Here is a 15,050-nt window from a genome sequence, read left to right on the forward strand (position 1 = left end):
GCTTTATATATATGTTAAGGAAGTTAAGAATACTTAAAGAATGTTCAGACTGTTATTTCAAACTGTATCTGGTGAGATTGTCAATGTGAACCAGACACCAAGTATGGAATAATTATTCATAGGATATAATACTGGGAAGAATTGTAAATAAATTGAGTTGAAACAAAACATTCTGCTCGTATTCAAAGTATAGGTAAGGATTTTTAACACTTACTGTTAATTATTTCTGACAAAGTTATTTCTAATCTTAGCTTAAAACAGATAATTTCAGCTTCCAATCTATCAGACCTCATGCGGTATAATTGTGTAACAAAGCCTTCCCAAAATGCTGTGGGTTGTCAGCATGTAATTTGATATGCTGAATTTAAAACTCATGGCAACAAATTCACAAACCGTAAAACCTGTTATCAAAGAAATAGGATGTTAGGGTCAGATACAAAGAAGAAATATCTACCATAAAATTGGTTAGGTAAAGTCTATAGCACTTTTTTAGAAGTATTTCTGACACTCATACATGTGGACTCTGCTCATGCAAAATTAATAGAAATATCAGTCACCCTGCCTTTCAAAGAAAATGCTCAGATTTTCTGATATTTTCACTAAGAATGCTTTAAAGGTTAGCTGACTTCTGATGTTTGGGGTGCGCCTTCAGTTTTTAAATTGATATTCATTAAATACTCATTTGCTTTTTTTATAGAAGTGACATCCAGAAAAGGGTGAGGTTTGTAGTTAGTATGCAATCCAGTGGTAGACAATATTCAAACTCAAGATAGATTAGCTGTTATGCTGACCAGGCCATCTTTATGACAACAGCATTTGCTAGCTAACAGCTATTTCTTGGTTGCTGTTTTCACAAATAATCACTGGTTTAGGATTAATTAAACGGAAAACTGTGCCACAGCAGTGTTGACTTCTACTGTTGCAATGTCAGTTCTCTGTTCCTCAAGACACTTCTACCCTACAAAAATGCTGGGACATACCATCATCCGCTTAATAGCTCACAGAACAGAGGATTAGAGTGACAGTCAGAAACATGTCAGCTAAAATGAAGTGGGACCACATCATAGACACCAGACTAATCTAATGTACTGCCCAAGTCAGAAGGGAAAGAATATATATGTGATTAGAAGATCACAGAAAGGCTAGGAATGTAGGAGATGAAGTGGATGACATGAAAAACTGAACTCAAATATTTTTAAATCTTCTGCTATCATGCTCAAAATCAAGCCAAAATCAACAGCCCTACTGACAATATAGACTTGTATCATGTTCTGTATAAACCAGTGAGCAAGCAAGGACCTTACAAGATTTCCCAAATGGCTTGGTATTGGGGAATTCCCCTTTGCTTTTTCCTTTTGTTTCTGAAGTCATGCTTAAATTTCAGTAGTGAAACATGAGGGTGCGTATGCTAGTCAAAGTAAGGAGAGAGATGCCATCAGCTTCTACGAGGTAAACACAGCCTGTGACATTGAGAACAACTTCGTGGTTTGACATTAACAAATAGTATCTCTGAGGAGTGATTTCTATACCCTGCATGCTCCTTTCCCATATGTCTGGAATACTTTAGTTACTATTAATTTTAACACATTTTATTTACAAAGATAAATAAGACACAAATAAAGTCTGATCATCATTTCCATTAGGTTTACATTGGAAATGATGATACACAAGAATGTAATAAAATACATCAATACATAAGCCTCTGCTCTAGAAACTCATTTTTCTGATGCTTTATTTCAAAAGCATCTCTCAATCATATGGTATTTTGGGACCAAATCACTCTCATTTTGTTTGAGATTTGGGATAAGTAAATTAAACAACAAAGCAATTTTTATGAAACTGTGGGAAGGATTGTGACTTCTCCAACATTCTCATGAAGGGCTATCAGAATGAATTTTTGTTGCAGTGGAATTATATCACAGTGCCATGAAGTGTATAAAATCCCATAACTAATCCAGAGTAACCATCAAATCCTCTTTTCAGATTGGAATATTTTTAGCCTCTAGCAAATCAATGTGACTGATTTCCATTTGTGTGAGTGCCAGTAAATTACAATGCAAAAAAAACATCCCAAGTTTGTGGATTGTTCATGCATTATAATTGTTTTAAGGAAGTCATAGTTTGTGCTTGCAGTAGGTGCTTTGGATAGCAGTAGCCCAAGTATAGAACATTTGTATTTAGTATACAAAGCAGCCTGGGATTCCTTATCCTTCTTGACTGCCTGTGTATTTCATGAGACTTTTCATGTTTTCTGGGGAATACCTGTGGGTCACAACTTACACCTGAAGAGTAGGATGTGGTGACAGGTAGCTGAAAGGAAATTTAGCTTTTGAGTTACAGGTTAGGAACTAGGAAACTCAAGTTACAGAAAGTAGTGTTTCTTGAAGAATGCTAAATAGTCAATTTCTCAAAAATATTTATTGTACCAAAGCAACTAGTTTGCTTCTGTTGTTTCTTCAGTTACTGAAATCCAGGTGCCATGAAGATGTAGAATCTGTTGTTCATAAAAGTTTTGTAAGAAGCAAGTCTCAAGGATTCAAATTGGCTTTCTGTTTTGTCTTCACACTTTTTGTTTTATTGTAAATAACAAAGTACAGTCCAGTGAATTTTACAGATCTCTACCGTAGGCATTGCTTTATTTTGTTTAGTATTTGCAGTGAGTTTTGCTGGGATGGGCTCTATTTTCTGTTTCAGACTGATGTTATCAGTGTTGATAACACATCAATGCTTTATATATTTCCGAGCAATGCTTGCACAGCACTGAAGCCTCCACTGTTTCTCACTCTTCCCCACCAAGCAGGCTAAGTGTGAGTAAGAGGCTGGGAGAGGACACATCCAGGACAGCTGACCTGAACTGACCAAAGGGATAGTTCATAACAAATAAAGTTCAAATATTCTCAGCTATAAAACTCAGGAGGATTTTTTTTTTTTCCAAAATAGCTGTTCCTTGGGGACTGACTGAGTATAGGTGCACTGGTGGTGAGTGACTGCTTTTGTGTCACTTATCTTTTGTGTTAGATTTTTTTCCTTCACTTATTAAACTGTCTTTATCTCAGGAAAAACAAACAAAAAAACGAACAAAAACCAGCCAGAGCCAGTACAGCATTTTAATCAAGCAAATAAAAAAAACCAACAAAATATGTAGTGAAGCAGCAACATGCATAGTGATGCACTCGGAATTCTTCAACAAATCAGAATCAGTGGCTTTTTATGAATCCCACAGTATCCTAAGTGAATTTATACATTTAGAGCCTCTGGCCTCAAAAGCCTGGTTCATAGAAAGCCACTTAACAGATGAGGAATGAGTTGTGGGATACAGAAGAAAATTAATCTGCAGTGCAGATTATAGTTAACATATTAACTGTATGTATTACTATATATTATTATCATCTATTATAGTTAGCAAACTATAGTTTGCTAAATAAATTATAGTGCAGCCATATGAAAAGAATTGAAATGAAGAACTGTTTAGGAATCCTTGCAGGACACAGTATATATGCAAGTGTTGGTTCATCTTTTCAAACTCAGGGCTTAAGTCTACCTCTTGTGTCAGAACAGATTATAAGTATTGGAGGGCAAGAACTCCCTGTTTTGCAGAAGACTTCCTGGAGTGTGTAGAAGTGATTTTATAGTGGTGTCATTACTGAAAATTATTGTTCCAGGTATCTGATGTTTGCAAACTCCACTGTGACTAAAATACTCAAAATTAATTTCCTTTACCCCACAAGTCTACTTTTTCATATTTCAGTGGTGTCATTTGACATCCCTGCAAATAAAATCTTTTTTTTTTTTTTTTTTTTTTTAAATCTCAAGGGTATACGGAAGATCACCAGGTGCTATTCTCAAATTAAATATATGTTTCCTGAAATTATATTTGCTTAGTCACTAAAGCTATGAATTTTGCTCATAAAGTGGTACTGCACTGCTGTTTCATTTATGCACTGTATACTTAAGTGTACAGGCAAAGATAATACTGTAAAGTACTCAAAAAAAGCACAGTATAAGTTAAGTATTAACTTGAAGAAAGTTAATTTCCTAAACCTTTTTTTTTTTTTTTTTTTTTTTCAATCTGAAATTAAAATTGTCCCTACTTCTGGACATGTTTCTGTTAATAATGTCCCAACACAAGACATTGGAAGAACATTTGCACATAATTCTACTCATTTCTAAATGTAAGAAACCAGAAATATCAATCTAATGGCCAGAATTCTACACTACAATATCTTTACTTTAAACCAGAATACGTATAAAGAATAGGATGAGGGAGACGTTCTTTTCCAGTTGAATACCTTACCCAATCAGTACATTTTGGTGTAGTCAAGAAAAATAAATCAACCTTTTCAGACAATCTCACTTGCGATGAAAAAATACAATCCCCTCTCTGTTATGGTCTCCTTATGAGCTGAAGTTACAACAGTGACTGGCAGTTTCATGTCGATTTTCATCTCCCACTAATGTTTTGTATTTCACAGAGGAAATGAGAAATCCCCAAGGTGGTGAGTGTCCCCCTCCTTCAGCTGATGAATGGAAAGTGTCAGTGCTGACAGGAAATGCAGGAACTCAAGTAAATGTCACTCTCTGGATATACGGAGACAGAGGAGTATTTGGACCAATAACTCTTGGCAAGGACAACAGAAAGCAGCTGTTTCTTCCCAGGCAGGAGGATAAATTTCAGGTAGCTAATGAAGGCTAAGAACATTATTTTATTGTGTACCTTTCCAAAGCCTATTCTGTCATGTGAAAAGAAGTGTTTTTCAGTTATGTTTACTGCATAAAATAAATCTCTATCTAATCTTTGTGAGTTCTGCATTGAATCAGCTTGGTGCATATAGTTAGCACTGAAAGAAATATTATTTTTTTTAACTCCCTCTACCAGATACAGTAATCAGAACAGGGCAATGGCAGGAGTAAATTGATTTCTCTAAGGCCATTGATTTGAAAGTAGCTTTAGAAACTATCCACTCTTAAACAAATCATATGTGATGTAAGGCTTATGTATCATTTAGTTATCTTTAGTAATGAAATGTTCTTGTGTACAGTTTTCAAAGCATACTATAAAATGGATATCGTGGAGCTAGTTCAGTTAAGGAAGATAACTGAGCCATTTTTCAGCCACTGTATTATAAATAGCTGGAATACTAGAAGATTTACCAATCAAATTACTGAGAGACCAATAAACTACCTGTTATCGTGTTATTAAAAAAAAACTTTTGCTATTGTTTAAGAATAATCCCACCTCTATTTTAATAGGAAGATTATTTCTAGATATGCTGAGAAGAAATTAACACAGGGGCTAAAATTTCTGTTTTGTTTAAATCTTTCTGTCTGAGAGGCATGTGACACATCACTGTCTTCAGTTAACAGTGAAGTGTCTGTTTCACTTAAAAGTATAAGTTAAGACATTATACTTTTCATATTTTGTGTAAATTTTTTTCTGCACTCTTCTAATGCAATCTTGGCACAAATCAAAAACTTTACTGTCAATATTAATAACAATCTCTATGAATAGGGCATAGACGGGAAGCTAACTGACTGTAATGTTCATTTTTAAAGCATGTGAGCCATATATTATGATCCATGGGGAATCCTGTTCTCTTAATTAGTGAATTATTCATGAGAAGCATTGGGTAATAGCATGTTTACAATGTTAATCCATACATTTTTAAGAGATGAACCAGTTTCTCTTCTCTGAAATAGACATTGCACATTATAGCTGTGTGCTCCAGATAATGATCTTGTGAGACAGCAGAATCTTCTTAACAGCACCTGGGGCTCCTACTGTAATTTTTTGCATTACACTGACACTGTTGTGTTCAGGCATGAAACAGCAAATGGCACCACAGTGCTTTTCAATCTTTAGTCTCAAAAAAAAAAAAAAAAAAACCCACAAAAAAATGAAGAGTAAATGTTGTCTCCCTCTCCCCCCCTCTTTTCCTTTGAATTTTGTCCTGTACTTGTTAAGCATAATTCTGGAAATGCAGATAGGAATGCAATACTTTTAAAGAATTACATTTTTACTATTTGCATCCTTGAACTGTATATATTTTCACCGATATTTTCTAGATCAAAAGGTAGTAAATTTTATTATGTAAGTAATCAGCTCAATTGTAGCTCTGGCCAGCAGTTCTTGGAACTTGACAGCTACCAAGAGCCTGTGGTAGCTGGACAATTTGGAGTCAGTTTTCTTTAACCTTTTACTTTACCAGCAGTATGCACAACTATGAAAAATTCAAGTAGAACTATTTTAAGAAGTGAAAACCCTTCATATGTGGCCTTCCCTCTCTCACTTTACCCATATGAGTAGTCACTGTCTGTTTGATCCTTTTTAAGACTGTGCATGTGCAAAAGTCAAGTAGGATATAAGGTTTTTTTCTCCTGGGAAATCTCTGCTTGTTTTAGGCAGAAGTCACTTTGCAATTTGACCAAGCCCAATTCATTTATGTTTTTTATTGATATTTGAAACGAATATATAACTGTTAACCAAATAGTCTAAAGAAGGATTCATTAGAATAAGAACACATGACAGTAATGTATATTCAGTGAACAACAGCTCCATGACGGAGATGGTATCTCGCATTACTTGAGAAGGGGGCTAGTTTGTTTATGAAATGTGGGAAATGACAACAGTAGTAGGGTTTTTCAGCCAAGCTGTACAAATGCCTTCACTTTATTACTTGTCTAATGCAAAAGTCTCCCAGTTACCCAGTTAATAAGTCTACACATATAGAGAAATATTAAGGAACATGAGCAAGGATATGAGAATCCAACTCAACAGAACAAAGCAATTTTCCTAATCCATTGGAACAGTGTAAATAGCTTCTTTGCATATAAACAGTGGAATGGAATAGGCTGTTACCAAGCTTTTATTAATAGAATTATTATTTGAAGATAATATGATAATGCTTTTACTTTTTCTTTTCTAGATGTTCATTACAAATGAACTAAAAACTTGCGTTCAATTTAAGTAATGGTTAGATTTCAAATAAACCCCAGATAAGTGCAGTAGAACAAGTCTTCATGGAGTAGGTCTCATAAGTAAGAGCGCTACAATGGACTTTGAAAGTGCAAAGAAATTGCACGTGACTGCAAATCATATAGACTCAAAAAGCAAAACTAGTGACTTTCCAAGTTTTCCAGATGTTCTGCTAGCTTTTGAGAATGTGTTCTTCAAGGGCACCAAAAGCTTTTTATCCCTTACTTTCACATACTAGGATTTATGATCATGTTGCTGTGCTACATTATGAAAACTTTGTGGCCTGTAGTTTAATGATTTACTTTCACATTTATTCTCTAATGAATGGCTCTTACCAACTTTTTAAAATCAAATTTGAAGAGTTTAATTATCTGCCAACTCATTTTCCCTGCAAATATCTTGGTTTCATTAGGCTAAAATCTGGTCAAACTAGAGCTCAGACAGAAATCCGCTTAGACAAATTGCAAGCTCTCTCTTTTCTGGACTATGTCATCCAAAATCTGCTGGTGAAATGTGTGCTGTTCCATGCATTTTTATGTATATTTTTTCACATGTGAGGTAACTTTTTTTTTTTTTGGGGGGGGGGGGGGGGGGGGGTGGAGGGAGGAGGGGAATATGGGCCAAATTGAAGGCATGGCAAAATGTGAAAATACAGGGCAAATGTTTTTTGTGCATAATGAGGGATGGATTTTTGAGTCATTTCACATGTGAGGATAGAAAATACAGGATTTTTTTTCCCCAAGATTCACAGCTGTAACAGTTTTAGGCACAGAATACCTAGGCACATGCTTGCCATTGGGATGCTTCTTTTTCATGTGTGTAGGAGACTGAAATATCTCTTAATCATTAATTTGATACAGTGCTGTTTTGCAAGGTATGGTTTGCCTTAATTACCATGCAGCCTCTACTGCACAAACTTAAATTATGTTATATATAATTTTTGCATTTGTATTGTATGTTGGATTATTCTGGTTTTATTTCAGGTTAAAATAAAAAGCATTGGGAATATCTACAAGATAAGAATTGAACTTGATGAATTACCGAATGAGCAGTCAGAGTGGAACTTACAAAGCGTAAGATTTTTATGATAAATTCTTTTTTGCTTTATCAATTTTATTAGGAACTAAAATCCTGTGTTTTCATGAATCTTTAGCTCCATGAATCAAAAAATATTGATTGTGATACATGCTTATTGCTTTGTCATAGGCTGCTAGGATGACAAAACTATTAATACAGTCAGTAGACTGAACTGAATTTCTGAAATTTTTTTTGAAATTATTCTTAACTTCTGGAGCTTGTAGATGTAAATTTTAGTGTATTGATGGCTTCTATGAAGTTTTGCTTTGTAAAAGCTCACCTGTATTCCTCAGTGTTTGCTAGGGAGATTCTAACTATAAATTCAAGCAATGAAAAGTTGAAAATTATGGAGAAGCAATTATTCCATGACAACTGCATGCAAAGAGTGAATAAAGTTTGCTGAAGAGTAGTCTGGTTCCAACTGGCCATAACTCATAATTATGATAATTTTCGGGGGGGGGGGGGGGGGGAAGCTGATCTTTTTAACTTAGAATTATTTATTATTTTCTACTTCTGTTTTAACTCTATCTTTTCTCATAATATTCAGGCATATTTGCCAGATTAAATTCATTCTAAATTCTCCCTAGCACTGACATCCATGCATGATTTCTTTCATAATTACAGACAAGTATTTGTCTCCTGTTTCTTATTTTGAATCTGTAAGACATACTCTCAGTCCAGTTTAAGTCCAATTTAGACAACCAGAATTACAGAGTAATAACAGAGTTTGACATCTACTGAAAACCCTTAACTCTAACTGTAAATATAAAAATATAAATATTTCTGTTGCTCAAATGGCTGCAGGAATCCTCCTTTCCATCCCGGTGGTTACAGAATATTTCTTTAACATCTTGGTCCAAATTTCAAAGGGTAACCCTGGGATTTCAAGTATTTCTTTTCACAGGAAGAAGCAAATTATGTTGAAAGCTGTGTTCTGACAAAGCAGTTAATATTTGCTATTGTTACGAATCAGCAGGGGGAGCTCTGCCAATAAATATTACAGATTAAGAATCACTGCTGCAAAAGTATTTCATGTTAGAATAAATACATGTTTTGGTGCTAAAAGAAGTGTTCGTTTTACTTAAAATAATATTTTAGTGGAAAAGTGAGATAAAGGTATATATTGTCCCAATTTCCTAAGTATTAGATTCTGAATGTAAATACATATTTTCATAATTTTGTTCACAAATCTTATGCGTGATATGTCCACATTCAAATAGAACTGCAGAGTGACAATTTTCTGCTACTGATTTCCTTTTGCTTGTGAAGGCTTGTGGAAAAACTGCAGTACACACTATTATAATTCAAGACCAAAAAAAACCTGCTGCTATAAAAGAAAAAGAGACTCCTTCAGTTATAGGAAACATGATACAGCTATCATGATGTACCATGGCTAATAACTTGAGAATTTAAATTCTTCAGAGGAATAGATAGAGGATGCTGGTACTCAGACCTTCTTTTGTTCTGCTGTAAAAAGAGCCAAATGAATAGATTTAATATTTCAATATATCCTCTCCTTGCCAAAGTATCCTCAAATTCAAAAATTCAGAAAGATATAGATGATGAGTTTCATCCTGTTTCCATTTAAATTTAAAGATGTATCAATCTTTCCACATCTTCCAAAAGCTCAGTCTCACCTATCATCACTTACTAGAATGTTTTCAGGCTTCACTACTCCAAACAGTGTTACACAGAGGTGGTGCATTGACAGAAATCAGAACTGACGGCATTTCTTAAGGAGAGGAGGAAAAAAAAAAAAAAGAATTTCAATTATAGATTTGTTTGTTCCAAGAATAAGATAATTTTAAAGTCTAGGGCATTTTTAAAGAATTAAGGCTTGTAGTTTCAGCTGAGATACCACAGGTGTAAATAAAGATCCTCTCTAGTTATAAGTAAAGTAGCAGCTAAAATGAAAATGTTTTCATACTGCAATTTTGTGTGTTATATTTACTGATCATGTTATTTTTGTCTGAGATAGAAGAGGAGTTAAAGAAAACGGTTTTGTTGTTGAGAAGCAAAGCACTGAAGAGAGTGAACTGAGTCGTAGTTAAACTGCTTCTTCCTTAGGTGACACTGCAACATCTGATGAGTAAGAAAACTCTGCATTTTCCAGCAAACACATGGTTGTCAAAGAATAGTGATGAAAGAGATTTCATCTTTGAACTTCCAGTAGTGGAAGCTGGAAAACCTATCTATCCAAGTATGTATTGCACAGTTACATATATATTGGTTACTTGGTTTTCAGTATTAATGTCATCTGAATTTTATTCCATCTGCTGTATATTCATAAGTATGGTCTTAGCAATCTTAAAAACAGATAGTTAGACTGAGTTTGAAAGAATATACTCCAGCAAATTAATTGCAAATCGTATTTTGCAATCATACTTAACATATTTTTCTTTTGGTTATGTTTGGAAGTTGTTTTATACCACGTTTATGTCTACACTGGTGACCTGGAGCAAGCTGATACAGATTCTGCTGTTTATCTGTGTATCTATGGAAAAAGAGGAGATTCTGGTCTAAGACTTCTGCATAAATCTGGTATACCAGTGAAATTTCGTAGAGGAAAGGTAAATCTAAAGAAGAATTTGCTTAGCCATGTAAATATAATTAAGTAATTTTCATTGATCTTAAGTTCCTAATAAAAAAGATCACAGAGATTTAGCACCTCAGATGTTCAGCAGAGGTTTAGCAACTAAGGAAAATCAGATTTTATGAACCCATGAATGAATGAATGAATGAGTAACAACACAGGCAGGTTATGGGGAAGAAAAATTATATTAAAACCCCCCTGGAAGCTAATGAGAAGAGCTTTCTGTGAATATAAAATATTTTCTGTCAAGGTATAATGAGTTACAGCTAGCTACAAATGAGTGCAGAGAAATCATTCCATGATTTCAGATCTTAGTAAACTGCTGGCTATGTACTTCTTTTAACACGTATTAGTATAGTATTGAGATTAATGTAAGGCAGTTTTGAAGTTATTTCATCATTCAATTACATCTGATCTCCTCCATAAGTAAAATATATATATATCATCCTGATTTTCTTCAGTAGGGTATGGTTGAATGTCAGGAACTACTGGGCTTAATTTTAGTTCTGCCACTGGCCTTCTTATGACCTTCTCAGATAAATGCTTGTTACTTCATTTGTGAGCTATTGAGGATTAACGCTTGTATATCTAACAAGTGGCATGAAGCTCTTAGAGGAACGAAAACAAAATAAAAGGCAGTATATAAAATCCTAGTAATAACCTATTGGAAAATTCCAGAGGTATATGTACTATTTTAGAATATGTATTTTACATCATTACTAGTGCATTAGGTATGAAGTTCGATTCAAATTGAAATTCAGAATTTAAATAGAGTTGTCTAGGGGATTATTCTAGTTGATCTGATGGCAAATTCAACATATTTTTTATCAGTGGAATAAGGAGGGTGGTTCAAGGTGCAGTTTGTTATAGAAATGGGTGAATAAGACAGTGGATTGTAGGGAAGGCAGAGAAGGGCCTGGGATATATCATTTTGTGACAAAGATGGTTGAATGGTTACTTGAACATCATGATTATTGTGGTTTAAATTGTCAGGCAGCTCAGCACCATGCAGCCATTTATTTACTCCCCATGATGAAGAGGGAGAAAATCAGGACACAAAACCCCAAAAAACTCTTGAGATTAAGACATTTTAACAGAACAGAGAAGGAAAGGAAAATAGGTATTATGATAGAGGAATATACAAAAAAAGTGATGTGCACTGCAGTTACTTACCACCTTCTGACTGATGCCCAGCCAGATGCCATGCAGCTGCCACCCTCCTGGCCAACTACCCTAGCTTTTATTGCTGGGACACCCGGTATGGGACATCCCTCTTGTAGCCTGGGCCAACTGCCCTGGTAGTATCCCCTTCTGGTGCACCCCCAGCCTCCTTGCTGGAAGGGCAGCACAGGAAGCTGAAAAGACTTTGGGTCTGTGTGAGCACTGCTCTGCAACAACTAAAACATTGGTCTGTTATCAACATTATTTTCATCAAAAATACAAAACACAGCATCGTACCAGCTACTAGAAAGAAAACTAACTCTATCTCAGTAGAAAGCAGGACAGTATCTACCCCTTATTCCATACCATCTACATCATGCTCAGGTTGCACACTTTGCAACCAACATCCCAATTAATCACCACCTTTCTTGACTTTTGATATATACACACAGATATAATTCCCTTAGTCTATGGGCAATTCCTCTAACATGTCTGAGTTTTTTTAATCCAAGACTTTGGGCCCCATCTGTCGTAATGGTCTTTCAGGGCAGAAGAGATAGTGTGTGCTGTTGGCATGCTTCTTGTTGTTGTTGGATTGTCAGAAGGGATAGTTTACGATCATATATCATGTATACACAAGGGAGAAGTAAAGTTGCACAGGCAATCTTAATTCTGCCATTCGCTAAGGACTGAGAATTTTACAGACATGAATTTTCCAGCGTAGTTCTTTCCTTCATTATCTTTTTACCGAGAAGTGTGATCTGGACAGTTACATGGAGCGAGACAAAGCTATATGCTTTTTACTGTGACAAAAAGTTACCAACGTGAACCTTTCACCTGATCAACTTCATGCTGCTATTAAAACAGCCTTTGACAACAGTAAGCAGATGTCTAAACGATTAACAATGACAAAGTGACATGTCAGACTTCAGTTTCTTCAGGCAAAATAGAATGTAAATAGAGGAGGTGAGTCGACAAACAGCGAAGGATGAGAAAGTCCATATTTTAAATAAACATTAACAAAGGAAATAATTGCTTTATGTGGTTCATACCTAGAGAAGAATTATGGTAAACAGTGATGTACTGGAAGAATAGTGAAGGGCAGTAGGCAACATTTTGTATGGTGGGTGAAAAAAAGTATTTGGGATTATTATTGCATTCTGATTTTAGTTGTGCTTTCTCACTTAGTCTGATGCATAATCAAAAGACGTTTAACTTTTTGGATACAACCCCTTTGATACAGTCCAGCTATCAGTAAAATCAATAGGAATCTTGAGCCACTGTTAAGGGGTACATCAGGCTTTTAAAATACTGTTGCTTCCAGACTTTATTAACGCTTTGCAAATCATGGAATGCCATCTCCTCTGTGTCCTAGGTCAATGCTTTTGAAGTGGAAGCTGTATCTCTTGGAAAACTGCAGAAGGTGCTGTTGCGCTGTGAGGCTAACTCTAAGTCCCAGTATTGGTACTGTGATAAAGTCATTGTCAGAGAAGCTGAGAACAACTCGGAATATGTTTTCAATTGCAGAAGGTAGCTTTTACAAGAATTGTCTTAAATATAAGATAGATTTTTGAGGATGTCTATGGTTTCAATACCAGTATGATACCAACAAATGTACTAAATGAGTATTTTCCAGAAAAGACAGATTTGGATTATTGTGCAGTTGTATAAAAAACACAAAATGTGTTGCTCCAGAATAAGTTGCTTGAGTTCATAGGCTATGGTTGATATCAGAGATTAAATTCTTAGATGTTATGGTTATATGTTCATGTGACTAGATTATATGGTGTAGCCTTATTATACAAGGATCAGTGTTATAAGCATGCCTTACCTATTTAGGAAGAAAAGACAAAGCGCACAAAAAGGGTCTAAGTTTTCAGTTTTGTAGTCTATCTCATGAGTATGAGCATCATTTGAGGGAAATGGAGGGAGCATAGAGAAAAAACGTGACCATGTGAGAAGGCACTAGAACAAATAATATTTAAATAGGATTTAATAAATGTTATTTAATAAATGCAGGATGCCTAGTTATCCTGTCTGGATTTTTATGAATTTGTTATGTAACTTGAACACCTTATTGCAATTCTAGATGTCACATCCTCAAAAGAGGAATAAAGATGCTCTTTTACTTTTTTAAATCTCTCTCAAACAGATCCTTCTTCAGTCAGGAGAGAGAAAAGCTTTTTCATTCATAGCTTTTCTACAAGGAAACACTGCTACTGAAAAAAGGGTTAACGTAGGTCAGTGTTGGGGCTCAGGGCTAGCCTCCATCTGGACCCAAATGTAAAGCTGAAACACTCTGCTCTGTTCCAGGAGGAAAGCATTTTTGTTCTTCAGAAGTCTAATATATTAATCTTCAGCCTCACAGTGTTATTTTACATTGATACTTTATGATGCACAGTATTAACAAAATGCTGTATTTTTCCTCACTTAGCCAAAGAAATGTCACCATCTTATCTGACTTAAAAATAAATAAATAAATAAATAATCTGCTAACTAGTTTCTGAACATCCAACAGCCCTCACTAGATTTTAGTTTTACACTATTTCTTAGTTACCTTAGTTACTTTTTAATATTTGAGATTGCAGTTTATACTTGTGATAGCAGGATAGCAGATATGATACAGGTAAGTTGTTGTCTAGTAAGACCAAATTTACTTCTTAGGGACTAGTTCTAACATAAATTGGTCTGTTAATGTTTTCAAGACAAAAATAAAGAACCTAAAAGACTTGCAGAATTCTGCCAAATATTTGTTATTTTAGTTACATGTTCCTATGTATTGTCCTAGATCTAGCACCTCTTGGCACCTAAAGACTTAGTTGTGATACAGTAAGAGTGAAATAAATTTGTGGCTTGTATGGCAATTTTAATCAGAAAAGTTTCTTTACAGAAATTTAGAAAGGAGAGAATTAATAAGAATGTAAAAAAAAAAAAAAAAAAAGGCAACTGAAAATCAATAGACAATGGTATTCTCTTTGAATTTCTTTTGGATTTTATTTGTCAGGAAAGCGTTTAGAAAATAGTGATAATTCTACTTGTCTTTGTTTGAAAGATTCTATTTATTTTTTCCTGGAAATAAAATTGGTGGAATATTTGCCAGGGATTGCATTGACCTTTTCCCTGAGGGTGTCACAACCATTTTTTGTTTGTTTATTGAATCTGTTCCTGCGGTGGCAGATGTCTTTTCAGTTCTTTGCCAGCTTCATGCTGCTCTTTGGTGTGAACTTGTCAGGTAGGGTTGGTGGG

The 15,050-nt window shown here is 34.9% G+C and overlaps 1 protein-coding gene across 1 annotated transcript in view; it reads left to right on the plus strand.

Moving 5' to 3' along the window:
* RP1 (RP1 axonemal microtubule associated) overlaps positions 1–15,050 on the plus strand; it is a gene marked incomplete at both ends in the record, with an annotated part of 183,739 nt that overhangs the window by 40,357 nt on the left and 128,332 nt on the right. The window contains 5 exons of the mRNA XM_084281671.1: positions 4,473–4,675; positions 7,957–8,046; positions 10,118–10,250; positions 10,469–10,620; positions 13,180–13,334. Coding sequence (XP_084137797.1) covers positions 4,473–4,675; positions 7,957–8,046; positions 10,118–10,250; positions 10,469–10,620; positions 13,180–13,334 — 733 coding nt within the window. The remainder of the gene's footprint in view (positions 1–4,472; positions 4,676–7,956; positions 8,047–10,117; positions 10,251–10,468; positions 10,621–13,179; positions 13,335–15,050) is intronic.

Source organism: Netta rufina (assembly GCF_964035555.1).
Source record: "Netta rufina genome assembly, chromosome: 2".
Lineage (NCBI taxonomy): Eukaryota > Metazoa > Chordata > Aves > Anseriformes > Anatidae > Netta > Netta rufina.